This window comes from Suncus etruscus, chromosome 7 (genome assembly GCF_024139225.1).
Source record: "Suncus etruscus isolate mSunEtr1 chromosome 7, mSunEtr1.pri.cur, whole genome shotgun sequence".
Classification (NCBI taxonomy): Eukaryota; Metazoa; Chordata; class Mammalia; order Eulipotyphla; family Soricidae; genus Suncus; species Suncus etruscus.
This window is the reverse complement of record NC_064854.1, coordinates 24,042,931-24,069,920: the sequence shown is the minus strand read 5'-3', so window position 1 is coordinate 24,069,920 and position 26,990 is coordinate 24,042,931. Positions and strand designations below refer to the sequence as shown.

The 26,990-nt window shown below is 41.9% G+C and overlaps 1 protein-coding gene across 3 annotated transcripts in view; it reads right to left on the bottom strand.

Moving 5' to 3' along the window:
- Positions 1-313: 313 nt before the first annotated feature.
- Positions 314-26,990, bottom strand: part of CACNB2 (calcium voltage-gated channel auxiliary subunit beta 2) — a 296,476-nt gene continuing 269,799 nt past the window's right edge. For 2 of the 3 annotated variants that reach the window (XM_049777772.1, XM_049777773.1), the window contains 9 exons: positions 26,754-26,830; positions 21,366-21,499; positions 17,913-17,993; positions 17,337-17,395; positions 10,324-10,433; positions 6,037-6,188; positions 4,380-4,475; positions 1,849-2,034; positions 314-904 (listed from right to left, as the gene is read on the bottom strand). In XM_049777772.1, the coding sequence (XP_049633729.1) occupies positions 440-904; positions 1,849-2,034; positions 4,380-4,475; positions 6,037-6,188; positions 10,324-10,433; positions 17,337-17,395; positions 17,913-17,993; positions 21,366-21,499; positions 26,754-26,830 (1,360 nt within the window). In that variant the 3' untranslated portion in view covers positions 314-439. Of the gene's footprint in view, positions 905-1,848; positions 2,035-4,379; positions 4,476-6,036; positions 6,189-10,323; positions 10,434-17,336; positions 17,396-17,912; positions 17,994-21,201; positions 21,222-21,365; positions 21,500-26,753; positions 26,831-26,990 lie in introns of all 3 variants that reach the window. The other variant, XM_049777775.1, reaches the window with a different exon arrangement.

Below are 26,990 nucleotides of genomic sequence, written 5' to 3'. Positions count from 1 at the left end.
AAGGCAAGACTGAACCTGTCCCCAAATTCAGTCAGCCAGAGGCACAAGCAACAGTGTCCATGGATGAATAAATATGCAAATCACTCTTTATCTAGGCTGCATCGGGCTTGCTGGACATGTCTAGGACATTTCTGAGAACACTTCTGCCACCTGGATGGCAACAGATATTTTTGTTCTAGTGGCAGATGTACCAAAGAGTTTCTGGAAAGTCCAGCAGGACCAGAGCATCGCAGCTGTCCCAGGCAAATTCATAGAGCACTTCCCAAAGAAAACAAAGTATATTAATACTCTATTTCATGCTATTGCTAGTCAAGCAACAGCAGTACAAAATATACAAGAGACATCACATAGGATTGCAACGTGGACCCCAAAAGATGAGTTTGGGGGTGTTATACAAGACTTAAAAAACAAAACACACACGCACTCACAAGGGCATGAGTCACTGGCGGACGTAAACATCCCTGCCCCACTCCCCTGCCTCATTCCGTTTCCTGGCGGTCCCTTCTCCCTCCTTGTCACAGTAGCGATCCTTGGATTTGTGGTGGCTGCGCTGTCGGTTGCACTCGTTGTGGTCCTGCTCTCGATCCCTGGCCCGGTACCGAGCCTCCCTGTGTCTGTGCTCACTGCTCCCGTGGTGGTGCTCACGGTGCGGGACATAGTGGTCCACATGATCGTGGGTGTAATCTTCCTGGGGCTCCACATAGGCAGAGTCTCGACTCTCCTGGGTCTCTGAGTCAATTGTCTCCTGCCTGGAGAGGCCACGGCTGGCACCGCTGCGGTGGTTGTGCTGAGCTGAGGGGCGGTGCTGGGACTTCCTGACAGGTTCTGGGCAGGGCTCCTCTTCTGCATGGGAGGCAGAACGGGCCACCGTGGAGCGTTCTGTCCGCAGGTCGCCTTGGGGACCCTGGTGGGTGATGGGGGCGGCAGGGGCCAGAATTAGAGAAGAAAAAATGGTTAGCATTCAAATTCAGCCGAACACTAAGATGAGATCTAATCTAGCTTGTCCTCGTGTGCTAAATTAGTATCCAACAGCACTTTTTGTTGTTGTTTGTTTTGAGGCCATACCCAGCAATGTTTTGGTTACTTCTGGCACTGAATGACCTACCAGGGGTCATTCTGATAGTGCGTGGGGGACCATGAGGGATGGATGCTGGGGAACAAACCTGCAAGGCAAACAGTCTGCTGTGCTGTTGTTCTGGCACCTCCAGTGGCACTTTCTACTGTATTTTTTTATACCTTACTTTATTACATGTTCATTCATAATGCACAGACTAGTGAAATGGGAGGTTTCTTTTATTTCTGTTTATGTGATTCACATAGAGTTTTTCTATCTAGTCAAAGAACAGTGCCTCTTGGAGATTTTTCTACAGGTGGGTGTCAGCCTCACCTTCAACTTTCCAACTGTGTCCACTTTCCAACTGTGTCCCCCACCCCCATGTTTGTCTACCCTGGCCAGTTGTCCCCAGTGGAGAAACACTGTCTAAAAGCATCTAGTGAGTTTTGAAGTCCCTATGTATGCCTGTAACTGCTTTTCTCACAGCTATAGAAAATGCTGAAGGGTTTGTTTTTGGTTCATACTTGGTGTTGCTCAGAGGGTTACTCCTGGTTCTGCTCATTTGCTATTCCTGGTGATGGTCAGAAGAACTTATGGGATGCTGGGGATCTAACCCTGGTTGGTCGCCTGCAAGGTAAATGCCCTCACCACTGTGTTATGATTCCAGCCCCATGATAAAGGTTTTTTGAAAGACTCAGTGTTGGTGTCAGGGTGAGTAGAGTTCTTTACTAAAACAAACCCTTCTGGGCTCTCAGGATGGACCCTACACAAAGAACCAAAAAGCACTCCCTTACCTGGGAATTAGAGGCGCGAGTGGGGCTGACAGGCAGAGTGGATGTGGCTAGAGTCCGGTTGAGAAGCGGGTTGGAGAGGTTGCTGCTTGGAGGGTGGGTGGCCTTCCAGTAGGCCTCCATGTAGTCGGCCAGGTGTTCGCAGGCATCCTCCAGCTGGTTCTCATCCAGGATCACGTCAAACAACTCCTGCAGAGGCAAGCAGGGGAACAACCTCACATTGAGCTTCCCAACTGGTGGCCTGGAAGGAGGGAGGCCTTGGGGGTTTCCTGTGCAGCCCTTTCTTCACATTATGTCTGTCTACCTCAGATCGCAGTAGAGCATCCAGTTCTCTAAAACAGCAGTAAAAGGTGACCAGTCAGACCAGTCAGAAGCATAGTTAGGTTGTGGCAGGAAAGAGACATGAATAAGGACATCTCAAGAGTCCTGGAAGCAGCTTCATCTTGGAGACTGATGAGGCTGGACAAGACCATGAAATCTAACAGAAACCAAAGTCAATGTTTTGACATAGTCCAAAGTTTCAAATTGTTCTGTTTATCATAGTCCAGTTTAAACTTCAGATGCAGAAACACTTGCTTTTGAGATATACAGCTAGAAGCAATCTCCAGCCTCAGCACTTGGTATGTCAAATGTGAACTGGATGGAATCAGACCTTGGGCTTGAATGTACTCTTCTACAGAGTCTCATCTCAATTTCTCAGTTATTAAGAGCTGGCAACTTACTCTTTATGATTATTGGTGAATAATAAAACAGTCTTGTTTCCCCTAGGATACTGATTAGCCGGCATTGTCACTGCCACAAGCCTTATGTTTGCAGAAGTTCCTAGCCTTGGGGGAGGATCTGCCTTCTATGCTTTCTATGCCTTCCACTGAGCCATCTCTTTTTGGCTCCTTAACCCCATTTTTTGGAGCAATACCTATTCAGTGTCCATTTTACAAAACAGTTTTGCAAGTCCTTTAACCTCAGTACTATCTCTCTAGCCCCAACTTGAATTTTTTTTAAAGTCTCCTAAATCCATAAAGTTCATTGAGGAAAACATAGGAAGTACACTCAAGACTTAGATCTCAAAGTCTTCGATGATAGGATGTCAATGGCAAGGATTATAAAATCAAATCTGAATAAATGGGACTGTATCAAACTAAAAAGCTTCTGTATGGGAAAAGAAACAGGCTAAAACCAGAAGACAGCTAACTGAGCGGGAGAAAATTTTTGTACTTAATACGTCAGATAAAGAATATACAAAGTACTCATAAAGGTTAACTCCACAAAACTTAAAATCCCCACCAAAAAAATGGGGAGAGAAAAATGAAGACACTTTTCTGAGGAAGACCAACAGATGGCCTACAGGCATATGAAAACATGCTCATCACTTATCAGGGAAATTAGAATTAAGACAACAGTGAGGATGGCACATTTTAAAAATACTATAAATAATCTCTATTGGTGGCACTGTGGTGGAAAGAAACTCTTATCCACTACTGGTGGGAATGCTGCCTGATCCAACCCCTATGGAAGATGGTTTGGAGAATTCTAACTAGACTCAAAATTGAGCTATCATACAACCCAGCAATCTTGGTTATCTATCCCCAGGACAGAAAAGCATCCGAAAATATGTATGCACACCACCTTTCAATGTGGCACAGTACATCAACCTAGATGTCCAACAACAGATGAGTGGATCATGAAGATTTGGTACATATATACAATAGAATATAGCTGTAAGGAATGGTGCAACCATGCAATTTGCTGCAACATGGGTGGAACTGGAAGATATGTTAAATGAAGTAAACCAGAAGAAGAAAGATGAATACCAAACAGTATCACTTATATGTGGTATTTACAATAACTGCAGAAGGAAACACAATGATTTAAATAGAGTTATCTCGAACAACCTTGGCCCCAGAGTATAGCAAGGAAAAGGAAAGAAATTGAGTAGAGGAAGATAAATACAAATATGAAAGGATGGGGGCCCGGAGTCAAGTGGTCTCATGTGCATTGGTGGTATTAAAAAAGGACAGAACTAAATATCCAAGCTAAAGGCAACAACATTGGAATCAAGAGGCCCAAACTTTAATAATCAAAATTTAAATTGGCCTGCTATATTGGCAGGCAGGAGGACTGGGGTGGTGGTATGGGATGTACTTGGGGACCATTGGTGAAGGGAGGTCAATACCGGTGATGGCATTGGCCTTGATTCATTGTATGTCTGAAACTCAACTATGAAGGACTTTGTAAATCACAGTGGTTTCCATAAAATCAAAGTTTTTAGGGGCTGGAGAGATAGCATGGAGGTAAGGCGTTTGCCTTTCATGCAAGAGGTCATCGGTTCGAATCCCAGCGTCCCATATGGTCCCCCGTGCCTGCCAGGAGCAATTTCTGAGCATGGAGCCAGGAGTAACCCCTGAGCACTGCCGGGAGTGACCCAAAAACCACAAAATAAATAAATAAATAAATAAATAAATAAAATAAAAAAAAATAAAAGTTTTTAAAAGTCTGATCTCTTCAAAAGATTCTTTTGAAGATGAAGTACTCACTGGAGGACACTGAGCCAGTTTATCAGCCGCAACCATCTGGACGTTGAGGTGTTTAGCTTGAGATTTCCCTCGTGATTTTATTAGCCGTTGTAAAACCTTTGAAAGATAAACATATAAAACAGGACTATATACATTTGAGCAATCTTTTAAGACTTACAGCAGCAACAACAAAAAAAACCCACATGGTTTAAAGCACCATGATTTATAACACTGTTACAGTAAGGTTTCATGCATACACTGTTCCAATGCCTCACACTGTCCAGCAGGTGTCCACTTCACCATCATTGTCTCAGAGTCCCCATCACCATTTAGGTCTCAGGTTCTCAGTTTTTGTATTTTTTTTTCAATTGTACACTGATCACTTATAACAAATTTAGTCTGTTAAATATAATAAAGATTGGGTCAGAATGATAAGACAGCAGGTAGGCTGTTTGCCTTATATTCAACTCAGGTTTGATCCCTGGTACAACATATGGTTCCCTGAGTCCACCAATAGTGATTCCTGAGTGCAGAGCCATGAGTAATTCCTGAGAACCATTGGGTGTGATTCCCCCAAAACAAAACAAAAAATATAATGCATAATTATCTGCAAAATTCAATGTATCTCATTTACAAGCTTTAAAAATAACTAGAATGGAGTTTGCTCATAGTTTTCTCAAGACCAGGACTTACAAAGCTTTTTGTTTCATGTAATCATATCAAAGAACTTTTTCTTACATTAAATTCCAGTCTTTTACTTTGAAACTTGTATGGGGATTTTTTTTTTTTTGGTGGGGGGTAGGGGAGGCGGCACTCAGATTACTTCTGGCTCTGTGCTCAGAAATTACTCCTGACAGGCTCTGTGGACCATATGTGATGCCAGGTCAGCCATTTGCAAGGCAAATGCCCTCCCAGCTTGACCCTGAATGGATATTTTTATCTGTGAATAATCTGTAATATTTATCAGTTGCTTGGAGAATAATAATTCAGTGAGTTTTTCAGTTCATCCAAATGTTGACACATCTCCATATGCAACATTAGAAACATATTTGTTTATCACTCTAGTAGGAAAGACTGTTGGGAAACTCGGATTTCCTGTGATTCTTAAGTTTTCTTTAAGAGTTTGAGTTTTGTTATTGGCAATAAATTGTATTGTTTTCCTTGAAGTGATAGACTTGATGTTCAAGAAAATCTGTACAAAGCTCATGATTAAATAAATTCAGTCACACTGGTACTTTTCTTTAAGATAACTTAATATTTCAGCATTAAAGCACATCACTACTTCCTTCACACTATAAAGTGAAATTGGCTGGTGGTTTTTGGGATTCCAAGTGCTCGATAGAAAAGAAAACAGTAATCTGTAGTGGAGTGGGACCCAGTCTTGATTCATTAACTCTAACACTCAGCAGTTTGACCCATTCAAGGTCATGAAAGGTCTACACATGTGAAAAATAAGGTCTTGGATTTGGTCTAGCAGACAATGGAAGTCTCCTGGACCGCAGTTTGGAATCTGTTCTAAGCCATGAAACTAATTTTGTTTAGCTTAAAAAGAATCGTAAAAATTCTTGACAATCAGCCCTTCAAGATACTCCTTTCTGCTGTCACTGCAAAACAGAATAGAGACGTGTTTGATTCAAGTTTGGTTTGAGAACCAAAGGAGTGATTAAGTACCACCTACCTTTGGAGAGGAGATCTTCACATACACTATAATTGGGGCCAATGAGGTTTTACTGAGTTGAGCTGGATGATTAATCGTGTCTGCATCAAGGACAACCAATTGCAGTGTTCTTGCAAGTTCAAAAATCCTTTCAATTTCACTCTGGACTTCCGCTGCAAAACATTAAGAAGAGTGTGATGATTATTTTTAAGCCACACTGAGATCTTTCTTCAGCAGGAACCTAGATCCATTGGGCATTATCAAGTCGAGGCTTGCAGACAGCAGAGGGGATCGCTTGGAAAAGTCTGCCCCTGTATACCACGCAGGAATTAGGAATCCCAGTCCAGCAGCTATAAAAGATACTTCCAGGGTAGCATTTTATCTGGGTGAGTTACAATGATATTTTGCTGCAGATTTTCAAATGTTTTATTGCAAGGGAGAAAGAAGACTAGAACTTTTATGAGCCTCTGTATCACTATTTAATATACAAGGATTGGGGCCAGAGCAATGGCACAGTCATAGGGCGTTTGCTTTGCATGTGGCTGACCCAGGACAGACTGTGGTTCAATCCCTGGCGTCTCATATGGTCTCTAAGCCAGGAGCAATTCTGAGCACAGAGCCAGGAGTTTACCCCTGAGTGTCATTGGGTGCAGCTCAAAAACAAAAAACAAAAATAAAAATACAAGGAGGTACTGTATTCTAGGGATACACATTTAGAGATGAACTTAAAGCTTTACTCTCTTCAAGGTTCTTTTTCTTTTGGTGGGAAGTTTCCACACCTGGAAGTGCACAGGGTTTACCCTGGCTCTGCTCAGGAATAGTTTCTAGTGGGCTTGTAGACCTTATGGAATGCTGGGGATTAAATCCAAATCAGCAGTGTGCAAGGCAAAGGCCCTACTTGCCATGCTATTTTATTGTTCTGGCTCTTTGGAGGTGTTTTGTTTTGTTTTATTTTATTTTATTTTACCAGTTTCAAAAAACTTACAGATAGACTTTTTGCCAGTCAAATTCTGTGCTGGACTTTTCATCCTTTTGTAAAAGATAACAATTGCTGCAAGTGATCTATTACATTTGAAGTATTCTCAAAATTAATTCCTATTAAGTATATATGCAAGGGAAAAATGCTTTCATAATAACTCCCTGTATTTACTGCCACCTTAATAGAACTTGGATGCATTGATATTTCAGCCTAATAAATGATTCATAAACAAAAACATTTTTAATGTAAGTAGTCTCTGCCTTTAAATTTTGTCCCATTGTTTATCTTACTTCCACACACACTGTGCAACTGCTCACAAAATCTGTAACATAAGCCCTGATTTAATTTCAGTAAGCACTCTGATGTGTTAATATGTTTTAAAAATAAAACTGTATTATAGATAACCTATCATTACAGACTTAGAAAAACATGCTGCAAAGAAATTGGTTTAAAGGTAAGAACGTGGGCTTGAATATAAGCAGACACTTTGGCATTGGTACTTTTAATAAGATTTGATATAATTTTATGGAAAAGGAAGAAGCAATGGGGCCGGAGCGATAGTGCAGCGGTAGGGCATTTGCCTAGCACATGGCTGATCCAGGAATGACCTAGGTTCATTCCCCGGTGTCCCATATGGTCACCCAATTCAGGAGCAATTTCTGAGCGCATAGCTAGGAGTAACCTCTGAACGTCAGTGGGTTTGCAGGTTTCACCCCACAAAGAGAAAATAGAGAAGCAATAACTCCCCTTCCAAAATCTCATGAAGCTGTATGGAATGTTGGCAAAATTATAACTTAGAGATATATTAAGGCATAAAAATGGTGAGTTTATCTGGTAAAGTTACACATTTGTGAATACAACAAACTGAAAGCATTAGGCTGGAGAGAGAGTGCTGGGATAGAGAGTTTGCATGAATTTAAGAATCACCACCAAAGCTCCAAAGTATTTTTTGAGAGGCCAAAACAAAAGAGAAGATCACAGTTAGTAGTCAGAAACTTGGCAAGTGAAGAGAGCTGCTATGCCATTATCTAACTGGTCAGTACAAATTGATGAATCCCATTCATCCATTCAAGCTGAGCATCTTGAAAAACTTCCTATCAATATGGACAAAAGTAGAGGAAATTTGGAGGGTCGGGGATGGAAAGAGCAGAGAAAGAAAGTTCTGTAGATGAACTACCACCAGGAAGTGAGTGTCCTCATATGCTCTGAGAGATTTGTCACAGTTTGATGGAGTTGAGTAAGAAACAAGATCGACTTGTTACAGATCAAGTTGGTTATATTTGGAGGAAGGATTGAAGTCAGGGAGCTCATATGTGAAAAATGTGCTCTGCTAGTAAACTGCATGCCTGCCCCAAAGTATGTTATTTTCAATATTTTCTGTTATTTATTTCATATGCCTTTTTGAGTAAACTAAAAGCTTTGTTTAAAGCTGGTTTCAAGGGAGTGTGGGATGACTCAATGGTAGAGCTCTTGTCTTTGGAGCCCACACCTAGAGATGCTCAGGGGTTACTCCTGGTACCATCTGTACATCAAACCCAGATTAACCACATGTAAGGCAAACACCCTACAAGCTGTACTATCATTCCAGCCTCCCAAACTTTGGCCCAGGACTGGCACTCCATGTCAACTGGGAGTCTCTGGCTCTGCACAAAGTGTATGTATACACTACAATGAAAAGGATATGACCCCTGAGGACTACCAGCACCTAATATGTAACCCTGGTCATTGCAACAGCAAAGAGAAGGGAACATTTTTGTTTTCGTTTTTTGCTTTTGGTTTTTGAACCACATCTGGTGGCACTTAGAGGTTACTCCTGGCTATGTGCTCAGAAATCATTCCTGGCTTGGGGGACCATATGGAACGCCAGGGGATCAAACCGTGGTCTGTCCTAGTCTAGTGCACGCAAGGTAAACACCCTACCACTGCGCCACCACTCTGGCCTGAAGAAGGAAAAGTTTTTTAAAAAATAAAGTAAGCTTTGGGCCCAGTGAGATAGAACAGTGGTATTTGCCTTGCAAGCAGCCGATCCAGGACCTAAGGTGGTTGGTTCGAATCCCGGTGTCCCATATGGTCCCCCGTGCCTGCCAGGAGCTATTTCTGAGCAGACAGCCAGGAGTGACCCCTGAGCACTGCCGGGTGTGGCCCAAAAAACAAAAAAAACAAAAAATAAAGTAAGCTTTAAGTCTTTCAAAATATATATATGGAAGGAAATATACTATGTATAATTAACCAATAAGTAGAAAAGCTAGGAGCCAGAGCAATAGTATAGTAGGTAAGGCATTTTCCTTGCATGCAGCGGATTTGAGTTCATTCCCAGCACTGCATATGGTCCCCCAAGTCCATTACAGGTGACTTTATCTGACACCCACCTGAGGGCCAGGACAGAGACCAGAGCAAGCCCTGAGCACTTTGGATGCAGCCCCAAAGCCAAAACCAAAACAAAAAACAAAAGAACAGCAAAAAACAAATCAAGATCAAAGATGTCAGGTATTTAAAAAGAAAGTTTACGTTTCACCATAAACCTGCAGCTGTAGCCACATCCCCAAGAAATGGAAGTGTTGCCATGAGTAGCCTCAAAACAAGTTAACTGAAATCTCTTGTTTGTATGATTTTGATTTTGGATCCATACCCAGGGTACTCAAAGGCTATTCCTGGCTCTGCACTCAGGAATCACTCCGGGAAGGACTCCAGGGACTATAACAGATGCTAGTGATCAAACCTGGGTCTGTTGCATGCAAAGCCAGCCCTTTTAATGATATACTATTGCTCCTCTGCCTTGTTTTTAATCATAGAAACAGAAATACTGACATTCATCCATGGAGAATAGGTAGAGGTTGACTTCCTCCTTTACCCAACATACACATCCACACTATCCTGAATGAAATATTGTTAGTGATAGAATTCAAGTATTAGAGATTTGGGAACAAAACCATTCATGGAACATATACTATATTGGCTCCTGATGCTCATTCTACAAGATCAAAATAACCTTTGAGATGATGAATCTGGGCCCTGCTGAGGTTAGTGATATCATTGGTGGTACCACTGAGGCAAGACCAGGAGGTTTTAGGGTCTGCAGACAGCAAAGCTCATGAGTAGAAACAAAGCGCAGAGCCAGAACATGAATTCTGACAGCCTTAGCATTGGGAACTCGCAGCTATCCTAACATCCTTTCCCACCATGAAATCACAAAGACAGTGGCATGGGCAACTGGCATCCCGTATCCTTTTCTGTTATGATCAGTGGCATATGAAATAATCTAGTTGAATCTTCTCACTGGCAACCCCAGAAGTCATTTATAGAAGATCATGGACAGGACACGGACTTACCTAAGCTTGACCTTGTGCTGGATCTTTCTATTATCGCATGTTTACTAGGATTGTTTAACACTGAACGTTTGGCGAGTGAGATGTCCGCTGTGACCCGGGTGATGGAGATCCTGTGAAGAAGTAAGTGGCAGAAGATGTCCAGGTTATTAATGGGATACAAAGAACAAAATTCTAGCCTTCATCTTGTCTGAAATATAAAGAGAAAGCCCATTTTCAGACCCAGAAAATTACAGGGCACTTCAGCATTTTTTTTATTTTGGTTTGTTTGTTGTTTGGGGGTCACACCTGGTGGCACTCAGGGGTTACTCCTGGCTCTGTGCTCAGAAATCGCTCCTGGCAGGCACAGGGGACCATATGGGATGCCTGGATTCAAACCGGGGTCCGTCCTGTGTTGGCTACATGCAAAGCAAATTCCTTAACTCTGTGCTATCATTCTGGCCCCTGACTTCAGCATTTTGTATAATCTGTTCAACTCTTGTCTTAAGTGAATGTTAGTCAGTGGCATAGCAAATACTAAATCTGTACAGAGCATTTTCTCATTATCTGGATTATCTCACCTACTAAGCTATCAGAAAAGTTTATTATCATCCCGCTTTTACTGATGAAGAAAATAAGCCATTGGTGGATTGGTTCTGAAAGGTGAAATTGGTGAAGCTGGAATTGGACTGGAGAGACCCAGGAACCAGAGTGCTTTGGCCAATCCTTCCCAAAAGTATGGCACCAGAACCATCAGAGTCTTTCCTCCCCTCTTCTGCCCTCCCCCTACTGAAGGTCTAACCTCCGGAGATGGTAAAAGATTAAGAAAAGCATTAGGGAAATTAAAGATTAAGATGAGTTGTGGAGGGGATTTGGTAAGTTGTTGGTTTAGATAATGATGAGTGAAGGTGTCATGGTAAAAGGGTAGGAAAATGAATAACCAATATTTGAAACAGTAATTGAGTTGGCCTGGAGATGTGTGGATTTACAAACTTCAGAAGGGGTAGGGCAGGGACCTCATCATATAAGCTTTGGCTAAATCTCTATTTCACAGAAGAGTCATTCTTCCTACATAATGGCAAAGTTCCTGGTGCTAATCCTGTCCCTGTAGGAGCAAGAAAGCAGGGGGGCATGAACCAAGGGATCCTAAGAAGGAACCTAAGCAGAGAAGGGACCAGGGATACCAACTATATAAAGGAGACAAAATCTCTGCCCCACTGTAGAAATTCAGAATCCAGACTGATCTCTTCAATTGTCTGCAGTCATCTTCTTGGGGATATGACCCTCCAACAGAAAAGACCCAAGGACTTTACTATGGAAGCTTCTTCCTAGGGAGTCTATCCCATGAGGTCCTACTCTTGGCAGGCTCAATATGGGATACCAAGGATTGAACTCAAGTCAGCTGCATGTAAGGCAAATGCCCTACACACTGTGCTATCGCTCTGGACCCTCAGTGGTTACTTCTGGTTCTGTACTCAGGAATTACTACTAGTGATGCTCAGAGAACTCTATGGGATGTTGGGGATTGAACCCAGGTCAGCTGTGTGCAAGGCAAACATCCTCTCTGTACTATCACTCAGGCTCACAAGACCAGGGTTTGAGTCTCACTTGGCACAGTCTGTCAGCTCCAGGTGGCCTGGTGATCTGTAACACATTGGGTGACACCATGGGTCCTTTCAGCACCATATCCTCAGGCTTTTTTGCATTGAAGCACCCCATGGATCACCCCATGGTCCCGTCTCCCCTCCCCACCGCATGATCCTCCTGAGCATGATTTGGTGGCTTTCCCCAAAAGAAACTAAAAATTCGAACTATAACTTCCTTTCATTAATAGCCACCAACCTAGAATGTCAAATGTCAGACCCATGAATCCAGAGGGGTAAGTTAAATACCCCTAACAAAGGCTGGAAGATACATGGGGTCAATGGGGTACAGCCAATAACACCCTGCGTATATATTCTATAAATTTTCTCTTTAAATAAAGTCAGTCTGGTGACTAAGACCACAAAACATGGTATGGGTTCAAGAGACATGTGCAGGAGAGGTAAAACTCCCCCTTCCACATTCACAGCTCACTCAGATTTCAACAGTTTAGTCCAGAAATTCCAAATAATTTCTCCAATATTGGCATTTAGGAAAGGGCAGTGGGGGTGGACTTTGTTATAGAAAAACCGCACTGGCCCAAGCTGAAATATCTGGGTGTGTGCGCTGTGTGAACAGTTCCAAACAGTGAAAAATAACAAAGTAGAAATAGAAAAAGCAAGAACTAACTGGACCCAAGGAAAAGGGATGAGAGGATGCATGGGGAAAGCCTTTTCAGCCATTCCAGATGCACAGCCTTGGACCTAGCCAAAAGCCCAAGGCTGAAACTGTTTCCTGGCTAAAAAAAAAAAAAAAAGAAAAAAAAGAAAAAAGAAAATATTTCCAGTTATGAAAACAAAAACATACAATTAGAATTTGGTTAAGTTGACATTATTATGAGGTCTTAAAGCAAAAACAAAACAAGACAAAAAAAAAAAAAGGCACTGACATCCGGCAGTACAGATGCACATATTATCCCACATTGCCTGCAGAACAGAGCCCACAGAATGCATGAAGGTGAGCTGATTCCACCCCAGAAAGGTGGAGCCATAGAAGCATGCTCTGTGGCTGCACATAACTAGTCAATGATCCCCAGCACAACACAGAAAACACCATTTGACAAGAGTGACAATGGGGGAAACAATCAGAAAACTCAACCATGCATAGAGAATGGAAGTGGCATATATGATGATCCAAAAAGAGCCAACCACCTATTTAGCTTCTCAGATAAGGACATTAGAGAAGAAATTCCCATGTTGGGCAGGTGTGGTTCCTTGCTACACCCAAAGACCAGTCAGGCAGTTTTCACCTTTTGAAATGTTAAGACTAAACATTCTCCCTTCTAACTCAGGACTTCTACTCAAATAGATCCTTCCACCAAAGCTGCCTAGTCAATTAATTTGTTATGTATATCTAACAGGCCTACTGCTAATGTTTCTGTTTACTAGAACTTCTGTAGTTTGTCAATGTGGACATTTTGCTCATACCTGTGACTGGCATTTTACCCCTTAAAAACTCCTAGCTTGGAGATTAAATTTGGAACATGCTTGTCAGAATGCTGTTTCTCCATACATTCATTGTGTGATCTCATTTTCTTCATATTTTTATGTATGCCAGTTTGTGTTCCCCACTTCCCTGAAGTAGATAAAAAAATAAATCCTCTGGAACTGTCAGACCAAAGCTAACTGGCAGCACATATGCAAGTCAATCAACATAATATACCATATGAACAAAATAAAAAATAAGAAACATGATTACATCAATAGAAGCATAGAAAGCATTTGATAAAGTATAACATCCATTCATGATAAAAATGCTCAACAATATGGAAATAGAAGAAATTTTTCTTAATATAATCAAGACCATTTTCCATAAGCCTATGGCAAATATTGTATTCAATGGAGATAACCTGAAAGCCTTTCTTCTAAAATCTATAAGACAAGGTTCCCCCTCTCGTCACTCCTATTTAACATTAGCACTTGAAGTACTTGCCATAGCAATTAGGCAAGAAAAAGATATCAAGGGCATCCAGATAGGAAAGAAAGAAGTCAAGCTCTCACTGTTTGCAGATGACATACTACTGTATTTAGAAAATCCTAGACTCCCCAAAGCATTGCACAGACTTAATGCAGTCCCTTTAAGGATATCCATAACATTCTTGTAAGAAGTAGTTCAAACATTCCTGAAGTTCATTTAGAATAATATTTGCCCACAAATAGCTAAAGCAATCCTTAGGAAAAATAAGATGGGAGGCATCACTTTCCCTAACTTTAAATGGTATTTCAAAGGATTAGTTATTAAAACAGCATGGTACTGTAATAGAGACAGACCCTCATATCAATGGAAAAGATTTGAAGATTCAGAAAATGACCCCCAGACATACAAACAATCTTTGACAAAAGGGCAAGAAACACAAAATGGAGTAAGGAAAGCCTCTTCAACGAGTGGTGTTGGGACACTGGTCAACCACATACAAAAAAGCTAACTCAAACCCCCATCAAAGACCATGTACAAAGGTCATATCAAAATGAATTATAGGCCTTGATATTATACCTGAAACTATAAGGTATATAGAGGAAAATGTAGCTAAAACATTCAATGACAATGAGACTAAAGAAAACATCACTATCTAAATAACTGAAAGTAGAGATAGACAAATGGAATTACATTAAACTGAGAAGCTTCTGCAGCTCAAAGGAAACAAGGACTAGTACACAAAGGTCACCCATAGAATGGGAGAAACTATTCATCCAATGCCCATCAGATAAGAGGCTAATATCTAAGATATACAAGGTACTGAGAGGACTTAAAAAGGAAAAATAACTAACCCATCAAAAATGGGGAGAAGAAATGAAAAGACACTTCCTCAAAGAAGAAATACAAATGACCAAGAGACTCATTAAAAAATGTTCCACATCACAATCATTAGGGGATTCAAATCAAAACAACAATGAGGTATCATTTCACTCCACAGAGACTGCACCATCAGAAAGAACAATCAGTTCTGATTGAGCAATCAGTGCTGGCCTGGATGTGGGGAGAAAGGAACTACCATTCACTTCTGGTGGGAATGCCTTCACATGCAGTCTTTCTGAAAAACAATGTGGATATTCCTCAAAAAATGGATACCGAGGTCCCATTTTTTTGTTTGTTTTAGTTTTTTTTTGGCCACACCCGGTGCAACTTGGGTTACTCTTGGCTATGTGCTCAGAAATCGCCCCTAGTTTTAGAGGACCATATGGAATGCCAGGGATGGAACCAAGGTCCATCCTAGGTCAGCCGCGTGCAAGGCAAACACCCTACCACTGTGCTACTGCTCTGGCCCCTGAGATCCCATTTGATCCAGCAATACCACTCCCAGTCATATACCCTATGAATAAATAAACACAATACAAAAATGCCCTCTGATCGCCTATGTTCATTGCAGTTCTATTTACAATAGCCAGAATCTGGAAACAACCCAGCTGCCAGACAATAGATAAGGCTAAAGAAACTGTGGTACATTTACACAATAAAATACTATTCAGTTTTTAGGAAAGATGAATTCATAAAATTTGCCTATACATGGATGGACATGGAGGCTATTATGTTGAGTGAGATAAGTCAGAGGGAGAGAAACACATGCAAAAAGATTTTGGAATACTAGGATTTGTTCTCTGAGGATGGTCAGCTGTGTTCAGTGGATTGTGATTTTTAATAATTCAATAAGGGGCCGGCGAGATAGCATGGAGATAAGGCGTTTGCCTTCCATGCAGAAGGACAGTGGTTCGAATCCCGGCATCCCATATGGTCCCCCGTGCCTGCCAGGGGCGATTTCTGAGCATAGAGCCAGGAGTAACCCCTGAGTGCTGCCGGGTGTGACCCAAAAACCAACCAACCAACAACCAAACAAACAAACAAAAATCCAAGACTATATGATAATAATACCCATAGACAGTAAAGACAAGAACCAAAAGAACCAGCCCATGTTATAAAGCTGACCACATAGAGTAGTGAGCACAGTGAGAGAAATAACTACACTAACAACTATCATGATAGTGAGTGACAGAAATAGAAAGTCTGTTTCAAAAACAGGCAGGGTGTAAGGGAGTACAGGAGGAGGAAAGTGCAGAACATTGGTGGCAGGAAGGTTGAGGGGTGTAAAAGGGTGTACATTTTATGACTGAAACCCAAGTGCAAACATGTTTATAACCATGGTGCTTAAATAAAGATATTTCTTTAAAAAAAGAAACTAAAACACACACACACAAAAACAACAACAACAACAACAAAAAACCTTGAAACAATTTCTGTTTTCTTTATTTAGTCTCAGTCTCTGACTTGAAAACTGACGGTATCTTCTCTGCTATAAAAGTTGCTCTCCTGGCTCATGTCAATTCATGGTAAAAGTCAATATAACTAGAAAAATGCTTTGCAAAGATGGGTGACATTGCAGCCCCCAAGTCACAGTCATGTAAACTAATGCTTTCTCTCTCCAGAATGGCTATAAGAGCAGGTATGTGCCAAGAAGGAATCATCTAGTAAATATGAATCTGAAAGATTCGGACGTCCTAATCTAGCTGCCCAGAGCAGAGAAATGAAGAGGCTGATGAGTTCCAGCAAATGCTTTGAAAAGTGCTTTAATACTGACCATTCGGAATGGCCAGGGTCTATGGATTCCCAGAGTAGGACCAGAACCAAAGACCGCGTGGGTCCCTAGTCACCCCCTTATATAGGATGGGAAGTGGGAGGGGAAGGAGAGTCCTTGAGGGCTGGACTTCCGCTACGATAACACAAATCATTGGTGAGGTAGGGGTAGAGGTGGGGCCGAGGCAGTGACGACTTCCTTAAGGGCGGAGCCAAGGTAGTGACGACTTCCTTAAGGGGCGGGACACCCGCCAAGGTTGGTGGGGGGGGGCTGATTTCCCTTTTCAAATCTAGTAGAACAATGAAAGCAACTTCAATTGTGTTCTGTAGTATTGGAATGTGGGTGGGAATATGACATGCTTGGAGAGGAGATAGAGTGTGTTTACCTTGCTAAAAATACTGAGCTTGGGATCAGAGAGATAGTATAGTGGGTAGGAAACTTGCCCTGTACATGGCTGACCCAGGTTTGATGCCCAGTATCTTATATGATCCTGTGAGACATAAGTGATCCCTGTACACAGAGCCAGGAGTAAGCCCTGAGCACAGACCAAGGAATGGCCCTCCAAACCAAATCAATCCAAATTAACCAAACCGAAACAGGGCAGCCTTGTGGCCTATCTAACAGAAGAGTTTCAGCTCCCCAAGGTAGGGGAAAGAGTAATAATGAATTGGATTATCCAGAGCTGAGGCAGTCTGATATTTATCCAGTCAGGTCGAGTTCACAGGTACTTCTGCCCAGGGAGACTTGAGTTTTCTCTGGGGATCACAGGTGCCAGTCCCACCCAGGATTTGTCAGCTTCCAAACAAAGTCATTATTTGGTACTACTCACCGCCCTTCAAATCGGTGCTTCAGGAAGTCAAAGAGCGCTTTCTGCATCATATCTGTGACCTGCAATGGAGCCAACAGTGAAGCATTATAATAAATATCACTAATTAGGAAAAACATTTTTATTTGTTTGTTGTTGTTTTGGGCCACACCTGGCAGTGCTCAGGGGCTCCTCTTGGCTCTGCACTCAGGAATCTTACTCCTGGGAAGATCAGGGGACCATATGGGATGCTGGAGATCAAACCCTGGTCAGCAGCTGCCTTCAAGGCAAGCACTCTATGCACTGTACTATCAATCCTCCCTAATTTTGTCCCCTTTTACTATGGTTGGAAAAATCATATATTCCCTTTCCCAAGATCTATCCCCGGCACCCCAAATGGTGCCTGAGGACCACTGGGAATGATCCTATAGTGTCAGGAGCAATCGTTGAGCATAGCTGGGTATAGCTCACAAACACTAAGTGATGACAAATAGCACAACTAGGGACACATCAGGTGTGGGCGCTTAACACCCTAGTCTCAGAGATGGGCTTGGAGTCAGTGAGCAGCTCTGTGCATGAAGGTCAAGTGCAGCAACTTACCTCGTAGCCTTTCAAGGATGGGCCCACCAGGACCACAGGGCGCATGGAGGGGACCACATCGTAGGGCGGCATGTGCTCTGTCTACAGAGAGAGAAGAGAACTTCAGACTGATGCTCTCTAGCAAGGGAAACTGACCTGGCTGAGCTCAGCCATCCAAGCTCTGCACAGCGCTTGCAATGTGCTTCTTTAATGAAATAAACCCATTTCCCAGATGGGTGGGTTTATTTCTTTCAACTTTTCCTTTCCAGTCACTGAAATGTCTGTGGGTGAGGTGTTTGTGTGTGTGTGTGTGTGTGTGTGTGTGTGTGTGTGTGTGTCAGCTGTTCATCTCTAAAGCAGGGGATGCTGCTTTGGAACAAAGATGAGTTGGTAGGACAGACAGAAGCAATCCTCATGCAGAAAAAAAGGTGCTGCAGGCCACAACCGGAAGTGATCCTGTGTTTCAGGTATACTTCCGGGTTAACCTTTTTTTAAGTCAGCGAGCAAAATTAGCAAGGTTAATGCAAGAGAAGAAAAGTGACCCTACTTTTGCATCTTAGTTGTTGGTCTTACCTGGATAAAAGCTCACTTCATAGCATCATTACTCTACCAAATACTTCAAAAATCCCATTTTACAGTGGGAGATTAAATGAGGATGCTTGCTTGCCCTGATTGTCAGGGCCACTAGTCATACTTGAGTAAGGCATAGTTTCTCACTTCTGGTTCTTAAACCTTGGAAGTTACAGTGGGAAGACTTCGAAGGCAGGAGTGAATGTATGACAATATATTCAAACAGACTTGAGGAGCCAGAAAGGGGTATTATTGATTTGCTTGTCTAGTACGATTCTAGGGTGTTCAAGTGATGTTTTTGTGATATAAGTAATTTATGACACAATTTCCCTTTTTATTTTGGAAGAGAACTATGGGGAACTAAGTTTTAGAACAATTTTTGACAACTTTCAAACGTTTTTTAGTTTCATTGTTTTCAATAGAAAACAATGATTAATATTAAAATTTCCCCACTATTTGGTAACAGCTCATTTCATTATATTAAATTGGTTGTTTTGAAAGCAAAAAATGTAAAATGGCCTCCTCGAATTTCCTATTACAGAACTGAAGTGGCTTTAGATAGTTGGATAAACAAATCACGGTGATAGAAATCTCTCTATCAAGGAATGTCTGAAGACGTTTTACAACTCAGGCAAAGCATAGTTTAACAATCCTTAAACTATTTTAAGAATTTGATAAACTGATGTATAAATATGATGTTTTACATCAGGCTATAGTTGGAGAACATTTCAGGGTCACTAAAATTGGCCCATTGTTAAACTTTTGGACTTTGAATTTAATTCACTTAAGGGGAGAATAATAGCATCACAAATTAAAAAGCTTCTACCTTAAATTTCATCAATGGTCAGGAACAGTATTATCAGATGGGAAAACTTTACTGTTTTGACTGAACTGTCAAATTTTACTGCTTGAAATTTTTTCCTGCTGTTGAAAATGAATTTTAATAGGCACAATAGAGCACATTTTTAAACAGAGAAAATAAAAAGACAAACATAATACAGTGAGAGCACAAAAATCACACAAGCACCACTCTAAAAACAACCTAGTACATGGAACATAAACCTTCTTATTCCATCACAGGTTGAATTTTTGCTTTTGAACTTTACATCAAACTTGACCACATAATCAATAACATAAGAAGAATGAATACCAGTGCCGAAGGCATCATAAGCATATTCAATGATTCCTTTGATACCACCTGGGGTCATGTTGGAAACATTTAGAAGACAAGTCCTGATGACTACACAGTGCAAGAGTGTATTGCCTGACATTTTAGAAATTCATTAGAAATATAAATTGCATGCATTTTAGTAACAGCTACCAAGAAATTTTATTTCAAGGTTTTGCATTATACATGGCCCAGAACTGATTAAGTCTTTGGTGCCTTTGATCTATGACTCCCAACTGGCAAAGGATTGCCCCTGCTGGCAGTCAGTCCACTCTGCATAGGGTGGCTACAGAAATTACCTTATTTGATGGAATACCGGTACTTTGTGAGCTACTGCCAATAATATGATTTTATAAAAATTTCTGCTCACTCCATTCAACATCAGTTGTCATAAACATGTTTAAAGTTCAAGGATATAAGAGTGCACAAACTTGTAGTAAATGCCAGCCATGGCTTTGCTGGGTTTCTGGACAAGGAGCTATGGTGAGTCACTTGGCTGTAGGTCTTAGTGGTGATGAGGACAGACAAGACCAGAAAGGGGGCCCTTGGCAGGGAAGCATATTGAACTTGGGCCTCTGGGCTTTCATGATATCCAGGAGTTGGAGATTTTTGCCTGCAATGCCAAGGTCTTGCATAGCAAACCACATCTCACTTCTTGATCAAAATGAAATATTGCAGTTCTGACGGCCTATGGAAGACTTCCAGAGCTCCTGCACAAAAGCCAAAGACCAATATGCAGAGGACAACTGGAGCTTGGGAGTGGGAATCTGAGTGGGTACCAGTCTTGGAGCCTGAGCTGGGGACAATGGTGTGGGAAGATGGGACAGAATAGAAACTGGAGAGAGTAGTGGTCAGTTGGGCAAAACCCCTGGTGTTGAGAGGTAACAGGCCATAGAAGTCAGGTGTATGGGCAGCAACTAAGCTGGCCCCCTGCAAAGGCTCTAGAATAGCTTAGGGGACAACCTGGATGAAGCTGACACCTGACCAATGGAGGAGGTGAGAGATGGGGAAAGAATTTATACATGACAATAGAAAAGACTCACAGTAAACCGCCAAAACAAGCCTGCAGTTTTCCACTGGTCTTGTTCATCTGTACATTTTGCACCTAGTGGATTAGAAGTTTAAATACTGACTAAATTCAAAATGGAATTTTTTTTTCAGTACAAGCTATGATGTGACTGGGTATCATAAATTAGAACCTTCATGGTCTAACTATGACTGATTATCAGTTAGATTTCTGGAGTGAGGGGGTGGAAGAACCAAAGACAGAAGAAGCATGCACGGGAGAGGTGCATTATGGGGGGGGGAACTGTCAGTGTTTGACATCTTGCAAGATTTCAACAGATTCCCTTGGGGGATGTAGCTATTATTCCATCAAAAAGGATAAGTACTGTAATGGTGCTTGAATGGGCCACTCCCTAAATTTAGCTGCTTGGAAATGTATGGACCCAATTAGTGTTTTTGGTAGGTTCTTCTTTGAAGACATAAATGATGGTACTGCAGAAAACGGTGGGCTTTATGCTAATGATGCCAGTGGCAGGATAAACATAGCTTATGTTGGTGCACACTTACCGATTTCTGCTTCTGTTTAGCTACAGCAGCGTGGAAGAGAAACAAAGAATAACAGAGCATGCATGTTACTGGCTTGTCAAAGGACGCAGACAGTCGACGGGACTAGAAGGGTGACGCAATGCGACTGAGCGGGTGCACAGAGGGGAGCTGGGAATCACAGTTACCTTCTTAAAGAAGGGCATTCTTTTCTCTTTGGAGTGGGGTGACGTTACACTGTTTGCACTGGGTTTAGGGGAGCGGTGGTTTGCTGGAATATCATTGTCTTCTGCATCTAAGCCAGTAGCATCTATGTCTATAGCTATATACAGACAAACAATTCAAAAAGCATCAGGTAGACAGGAGAGGAAAAGGATTATAAAATTAAAAAAATATTTTTAAGTAAAACAAATGCCCACAAATCTAACTAACCATCACCAGCAATCTATTGTGAGGGTCCAGCACAGTGAACCATGGCAATGGAAAGGTAAAGCACATGTAAAAATGCAGATCTGACAGACAGAATGTTCCACTGTCATGTCTCTTGGCTAGAACACCTTGGTTGTTTGATGCTTTATATTAGCATTTAGAAAAGCAGCTTCCATCTAGTTTCAAAGGCAATATCAATATTTCCTGTACCAGTTGTCATTTCTGAAAGTGCAAGCCAGAGCACTTAGGTTCATTTTTCTCAAGATTTTAAACCAGCTTTTATGTAGTAAATATTTGCACCAGAAACCTTTATTGTAATCTGCCTCGTATTTCTTATTTTGATTTTTTTTGTGTGCAAATGCAGAGGAAAAAAAAAAGTTGAATGTCAATGCATCAGGCACCTTGAGAAGAGAGACTGGAAAATTCTAGAGGGGCTGGAGAGATAATACAGCAGGTAGCATGCTTGCCTTGCACGTGTTGATCTGGGTTTGATCCCCAATATCCTCTATGGTTCCCTGAGCACTGTCAGGAATGGTCCCTGAGTGCTGAGGCCAGGATAAGCCCTGAGCAATGCTGGGTGTGGTCCAAAAGAAAAATAGACAAGCAAACAAATTCTAAACTGAGTTACCACTGAGGAGGGCAAAACAAGGGAAATAAGAATGGCAGGATTACAGTGATTCTGAGGTGCTGTGTGTGAGTATGGCTGAAGTATCTCAGGATCTAACTGGATATCTCAGGATCCAGTGATCCCCAAATATTATGAACCCCACAAAATGACATCAGATTTCTAAGGGCTTATATAAAGAGTCAGAGCGAAAAGGTATCAAGACCCAGAGGTCAAGGCCATTGGGATCTGCTTTTCTGGAATGTGAGAGGCTTGGGCTTGCACAATCAGCTTTGACTTATAAAATCTTTGCACCTGAAAATACAGCATAAATGTGAATTGAAGACCTTCCCTTATATAAAAGGGAAAAGATAAAGATAAAATGTTCCATGTGCAATGCCTGTGGGACTGTATTAACTGTAGAACTAGAGTGGCACATAGTTTTTAAAAATTACTTTTACTGTTCTTTTTGTTTCTTTGTTTTTAGGCCACACTTGATGGTGCTTCGGGTTATTCCTAGGGGTGCTCAGGGCTTGAATCCAGGTCTCCCACATGTAAAGCCTGCACTCAGCTGCTGGTGCTGTCTCTCAGAAAAATACTTTAAAACTCCACACCAATGCTCTAATGTTTAAGATTTAAAAGATAAACTCTTGAAATGTAAAGGAGTTTAAGGAACTTAAACTGTCTGGCCAGATCCATGACTCAGAAATGGATCCTGTCTCTATGACCTAATCCCAGCCCCTACCAGGGATTGCTTCCCCCAAGCCAGAGCTGTTCTTCTAGGTCCTTTTTTGCCACATGGATCCTTTGCTTTCCAAGGAGAGCAGTGTTCCCAGTGTTAGGACACCTGAGATATCAGACTATTGAGCTCCCCAGAAAATTGCTCTATGGTGGAGTTTAACAGACAAGCTCATCCAGGACTCCCATAGACTGGCCTCCAATGACATGGGTGGGCTCGTTAACCAGGACCACAATGCACTGGATAGAAGGGACACACGCTGGGTAGACTCAAATCAGGCTCCTTCTCTGCCATGGACATTTCCAAGCCAGTGCCAGAGAAAATGAAAAATGCTCCATTTTGCAGGGGTTAGGGATATTATGTGACTGGCCCCTGTAAACTTAGACCTCTTAATTTGTGATAGAGCCAGGACCTGGCATTGCTCTTTCATGGTGGCCTGAAGCTCTGGCCGCTGTGTGATGAGGGAGCCCCCCCCCCCAGAAGGCACTGGGAAGGCAGTACCTTATAGTGCAAGCTGGCTCTTCTGAGCACAGGTCAGGTTGTGCTTAGGACTGAGCTAGACTCCAGCAGACAAGACTGTCAACTGTGCCCCAGGGTGAACCTGTCCCTCCAGGGACCCAAATGCCCAAACCATGTCAGTGTAGGGTCTGAAGTATGTTTCCTTTTGGCAAATCTCTGTATGATCTTTTATTTTCCATTTCTTACTAAGCTAGACGCAACGGACAGTGTTCCTCTGTTTTTTTTGGAATTGAGATTGCCTAAGTGGAGGTAGGCACTCCAAAGGAGAAAGAGTTTGGCTGTGACATTGTGGGGTGCTCAGTGCTCCATACACTGAGCCTGATCAGGTTTGCTCTAGGACTGTACTACGGACTCAGGGTTCCGCACATAGGAACTCTCCCATGGACTAGGTCTAACTTCTCAAGAATATCAGCTGGATAACATTTGCAGTGACACAAAGAACTATGAAAGTTTGGGCCTCTTTCAAAACTCATGAAAAAATGTTCCTAAGAGAGTCAAGAAGCACGTTGATTTCTTTTCTTTTCACTGTTTTATAAACTCTACTTGATTGTTCTTTTAGTGATTTATTTTGGTTTGGGAGCTATACCTAAAAGTATATATTAATCCTGGAAGGGATCACTTCTGGTGAGATTTGGGAGAGACCCTATTTGGTGCTGGGGCTTGAAGCCTGGTCAGCTACGTGCAAGGTATATGCCTTGCTCGCTGTCCTGTCTTTTCTCTCAAGCTCAGGAGAAAGTTCATATGCTGAGAGATATTCCAAATTTGACGCTGGTATTCATGTGAAATAAACCATCTACAAATTAAAACTGGGTCCCCAGTCTTCCTCACTGGCACACTCCCATTTCCTTATTTACTTTTCTGGTAGAGAGCTTTGGAGATATTTTCAGAAACATAAATTTCAGTTTGACCCTAAGTCCCTTAGCTTGTTTGGTTAGTATGGGACACCCGTGTAAAAATATTTAGGTGCTTGTTACACAGCTAGCCACTTTCTTATGACAGATGTAGGTGGAAAGATTTTCTTTTCCAACCCTTGAGAACATCCTAGTCTATTGAATTTATTTAGGCTAAAGCTTATGAAAAGTTGAATTATATGGCAGCAAAGATGACTATTTTAAGTCCAGGCCAATCCACTGTGGCTAGGTGAGGCTATTTTCCTCAGAACTGGGATGGACGAACCTCTGAGGAAACTCTTCTGGAACTTTCCTTGAGATGCCCTGTGCTATGACATGAAAATTAGACAGAAGACAAGGCACCTTTCTGATGGACTCTCTCTAGTTCAAAAAGTACCTCACTTTTTTTTTCCAGAAAAAAAAGTTTCTTTGTGAAACTGGGAGAATATTTCAGAATCATCCTATGATCAGCTCTTCACTGAACTCGAATGTTGGTAAAGACAAACCTCTGGCAACACCAAAATGAAACCTTATTTCACAGAGACACTACCAGTCTCGTTCCAGCTCCCAAATTGGAGTGCTTCCGAGTTAAAAGTCCAAAGGAATCTACAGGAAGGCATGGCTTTGTGGTCAACAGAGACAAGCTGAACTCGGCCGCAGTTCAGAGGATTGTAGCTTCTTCCTCTGTGAGTGCCTATGGAGATCCTCTGTGACTTGAGGGTCTTTGCTATGGTTACAGTTACCTACAGAGGAGCTTAGGCTCCACAATGATGATCTACAACAAGATGGAAGAAGCACCATGGAGAATCTTCAGGCCCTACTGCATTCACAAACAACTACTACCCCTGTGGCTCAATAAAGACAGTTGCACTGAACATCTTCTTGGGCTGGACTTTTGAAATACACTTCATTTTGAACAACTGAGAATGATGCCAAGACCCAGGTAATTAGTTTCTGAAATCCAGATCCACCTGGAATCATTTCTTTGCCTCTGCATGCCAGCTTCACATGCTGAGTCCTGTGGTTTGTGCCAAGAGGGCCTTGTTGAGACTCAAATAGCTGCTCTCAGCCAGGAATGAAGCATGAGCAGTAGCACAGAGTATTGGGCTCAAGGCACCACAGTTGAGTGGGCACCAGTTCCTTCCTTCTTCCATGCAGACAGTGTTGTGTCATTTACCTCTTCCCACCTTCTCATAGTCATCTCTGGAATTTTCTTTGTTCATATCCACAATCAGAATCTTCCTGTCTCTCAGTTTCATCCCTCAGCAAATTAAGACTTTGTTTTCATACAAAGCAGCAGATTTTTTTTAAGAGAACTCCCAATTCTGCACAGAATTTAATTACTGTCCAATTGAACCAAATAAATAGCCATTTGAGTTCAAATTTCAAATAAATAACTTCTTCCTTCCGTCCTTCTCTCCCTTTCTCCCTCCCTCCTTTTTTCCCCTCTTCCTTCCTATTTTCCTTCTTTCCATCCTTTCTTCCATCCCTTCTCCCTTCCTTCCTTTTTCTCCTTTCTTCTATTTTTATTCATTTATTTATTTATTTTGTGTTTTGAGCCACACCTGATGACTCTCAGGGGTTACTCCTGGCTTTGCACTCAGAAATCGCTCCTGGCTTGGGAGATGATCTGGGACGACAGGGGATCTAACTGCAGTCTGTCCTAGATCAGACACATGCAAGGCAAATGCCTTACTGCTGCCCCACTGCACTAGCCCCTCCTTTCTTCTTTTTATTTCCTCCTTCCCTCCCTCCCTCTCTTCCTTCCTTCCTAAGGTACACATAGTATTTGCTTCTACTGATACACTAGTTGTTTTTCTCAAATGCAACTAGAATTTGGCATTATCCTCTACAACCTGAAAAAGCAAATAAGAGTTATTCTTCCCACGGGCATTTCCATTTTTTTGTTGTTGTTGAGACTTTTGCATCTGCCACAGATTCTTTCAAGTGTATGTCATGAAGCCGTTCACTCCTTCATCACTTTCTTCTTTTCTCATGTTCCTAAAATTATCATCCATTTTTATTTTTTCATTTAATCTGGAAGCCATGGCATGGTGTGTGTGTGTGTGTGTGTGTGTGTGTGTGTGTGTGTGTGTGTGTGTGTGTGTGTGTGTTAGGTGGGTCACCCATTTGCTGCTCTGGTTCTCACAGATGGGAACAGGCTGTACCGTGAAGTACACTTTGGCCTTCGTCAGCCACACATCCCAGCCTATGTCCTCTTATTTATTTATTTTTCCAAATCCAGGAATTCAAGACTCCATATTATTCCCGAGTGATGGTTCTTCTTATTGCTGATCCCTTTTCCCACTCCAAGAGGGGGGGCTTACCCAGCAACCATCAGGTTAAGGAAAGCATGATATGCAAGGCGTGCTGTTCAGGACCATCTCCAACTTACCCGAGGATGGAGGCGTCGATTTTCTGGAGCTAGGAACTATGTCACCCAAACTGGATGATGAATTTCCTCCTGATTTACTGGAGTAAAGCAAAAATTCATATTAACTCTGATACCCACAGTAGATATTATTAAAACATTTGTTATTGCTCAATAAAACTATGATTACTCATTGTGTTTTTATTGAACTGTAGGTTCCTGTTTCACACAAAGAAGCAAACAATAATTTTCCTCTGGAGA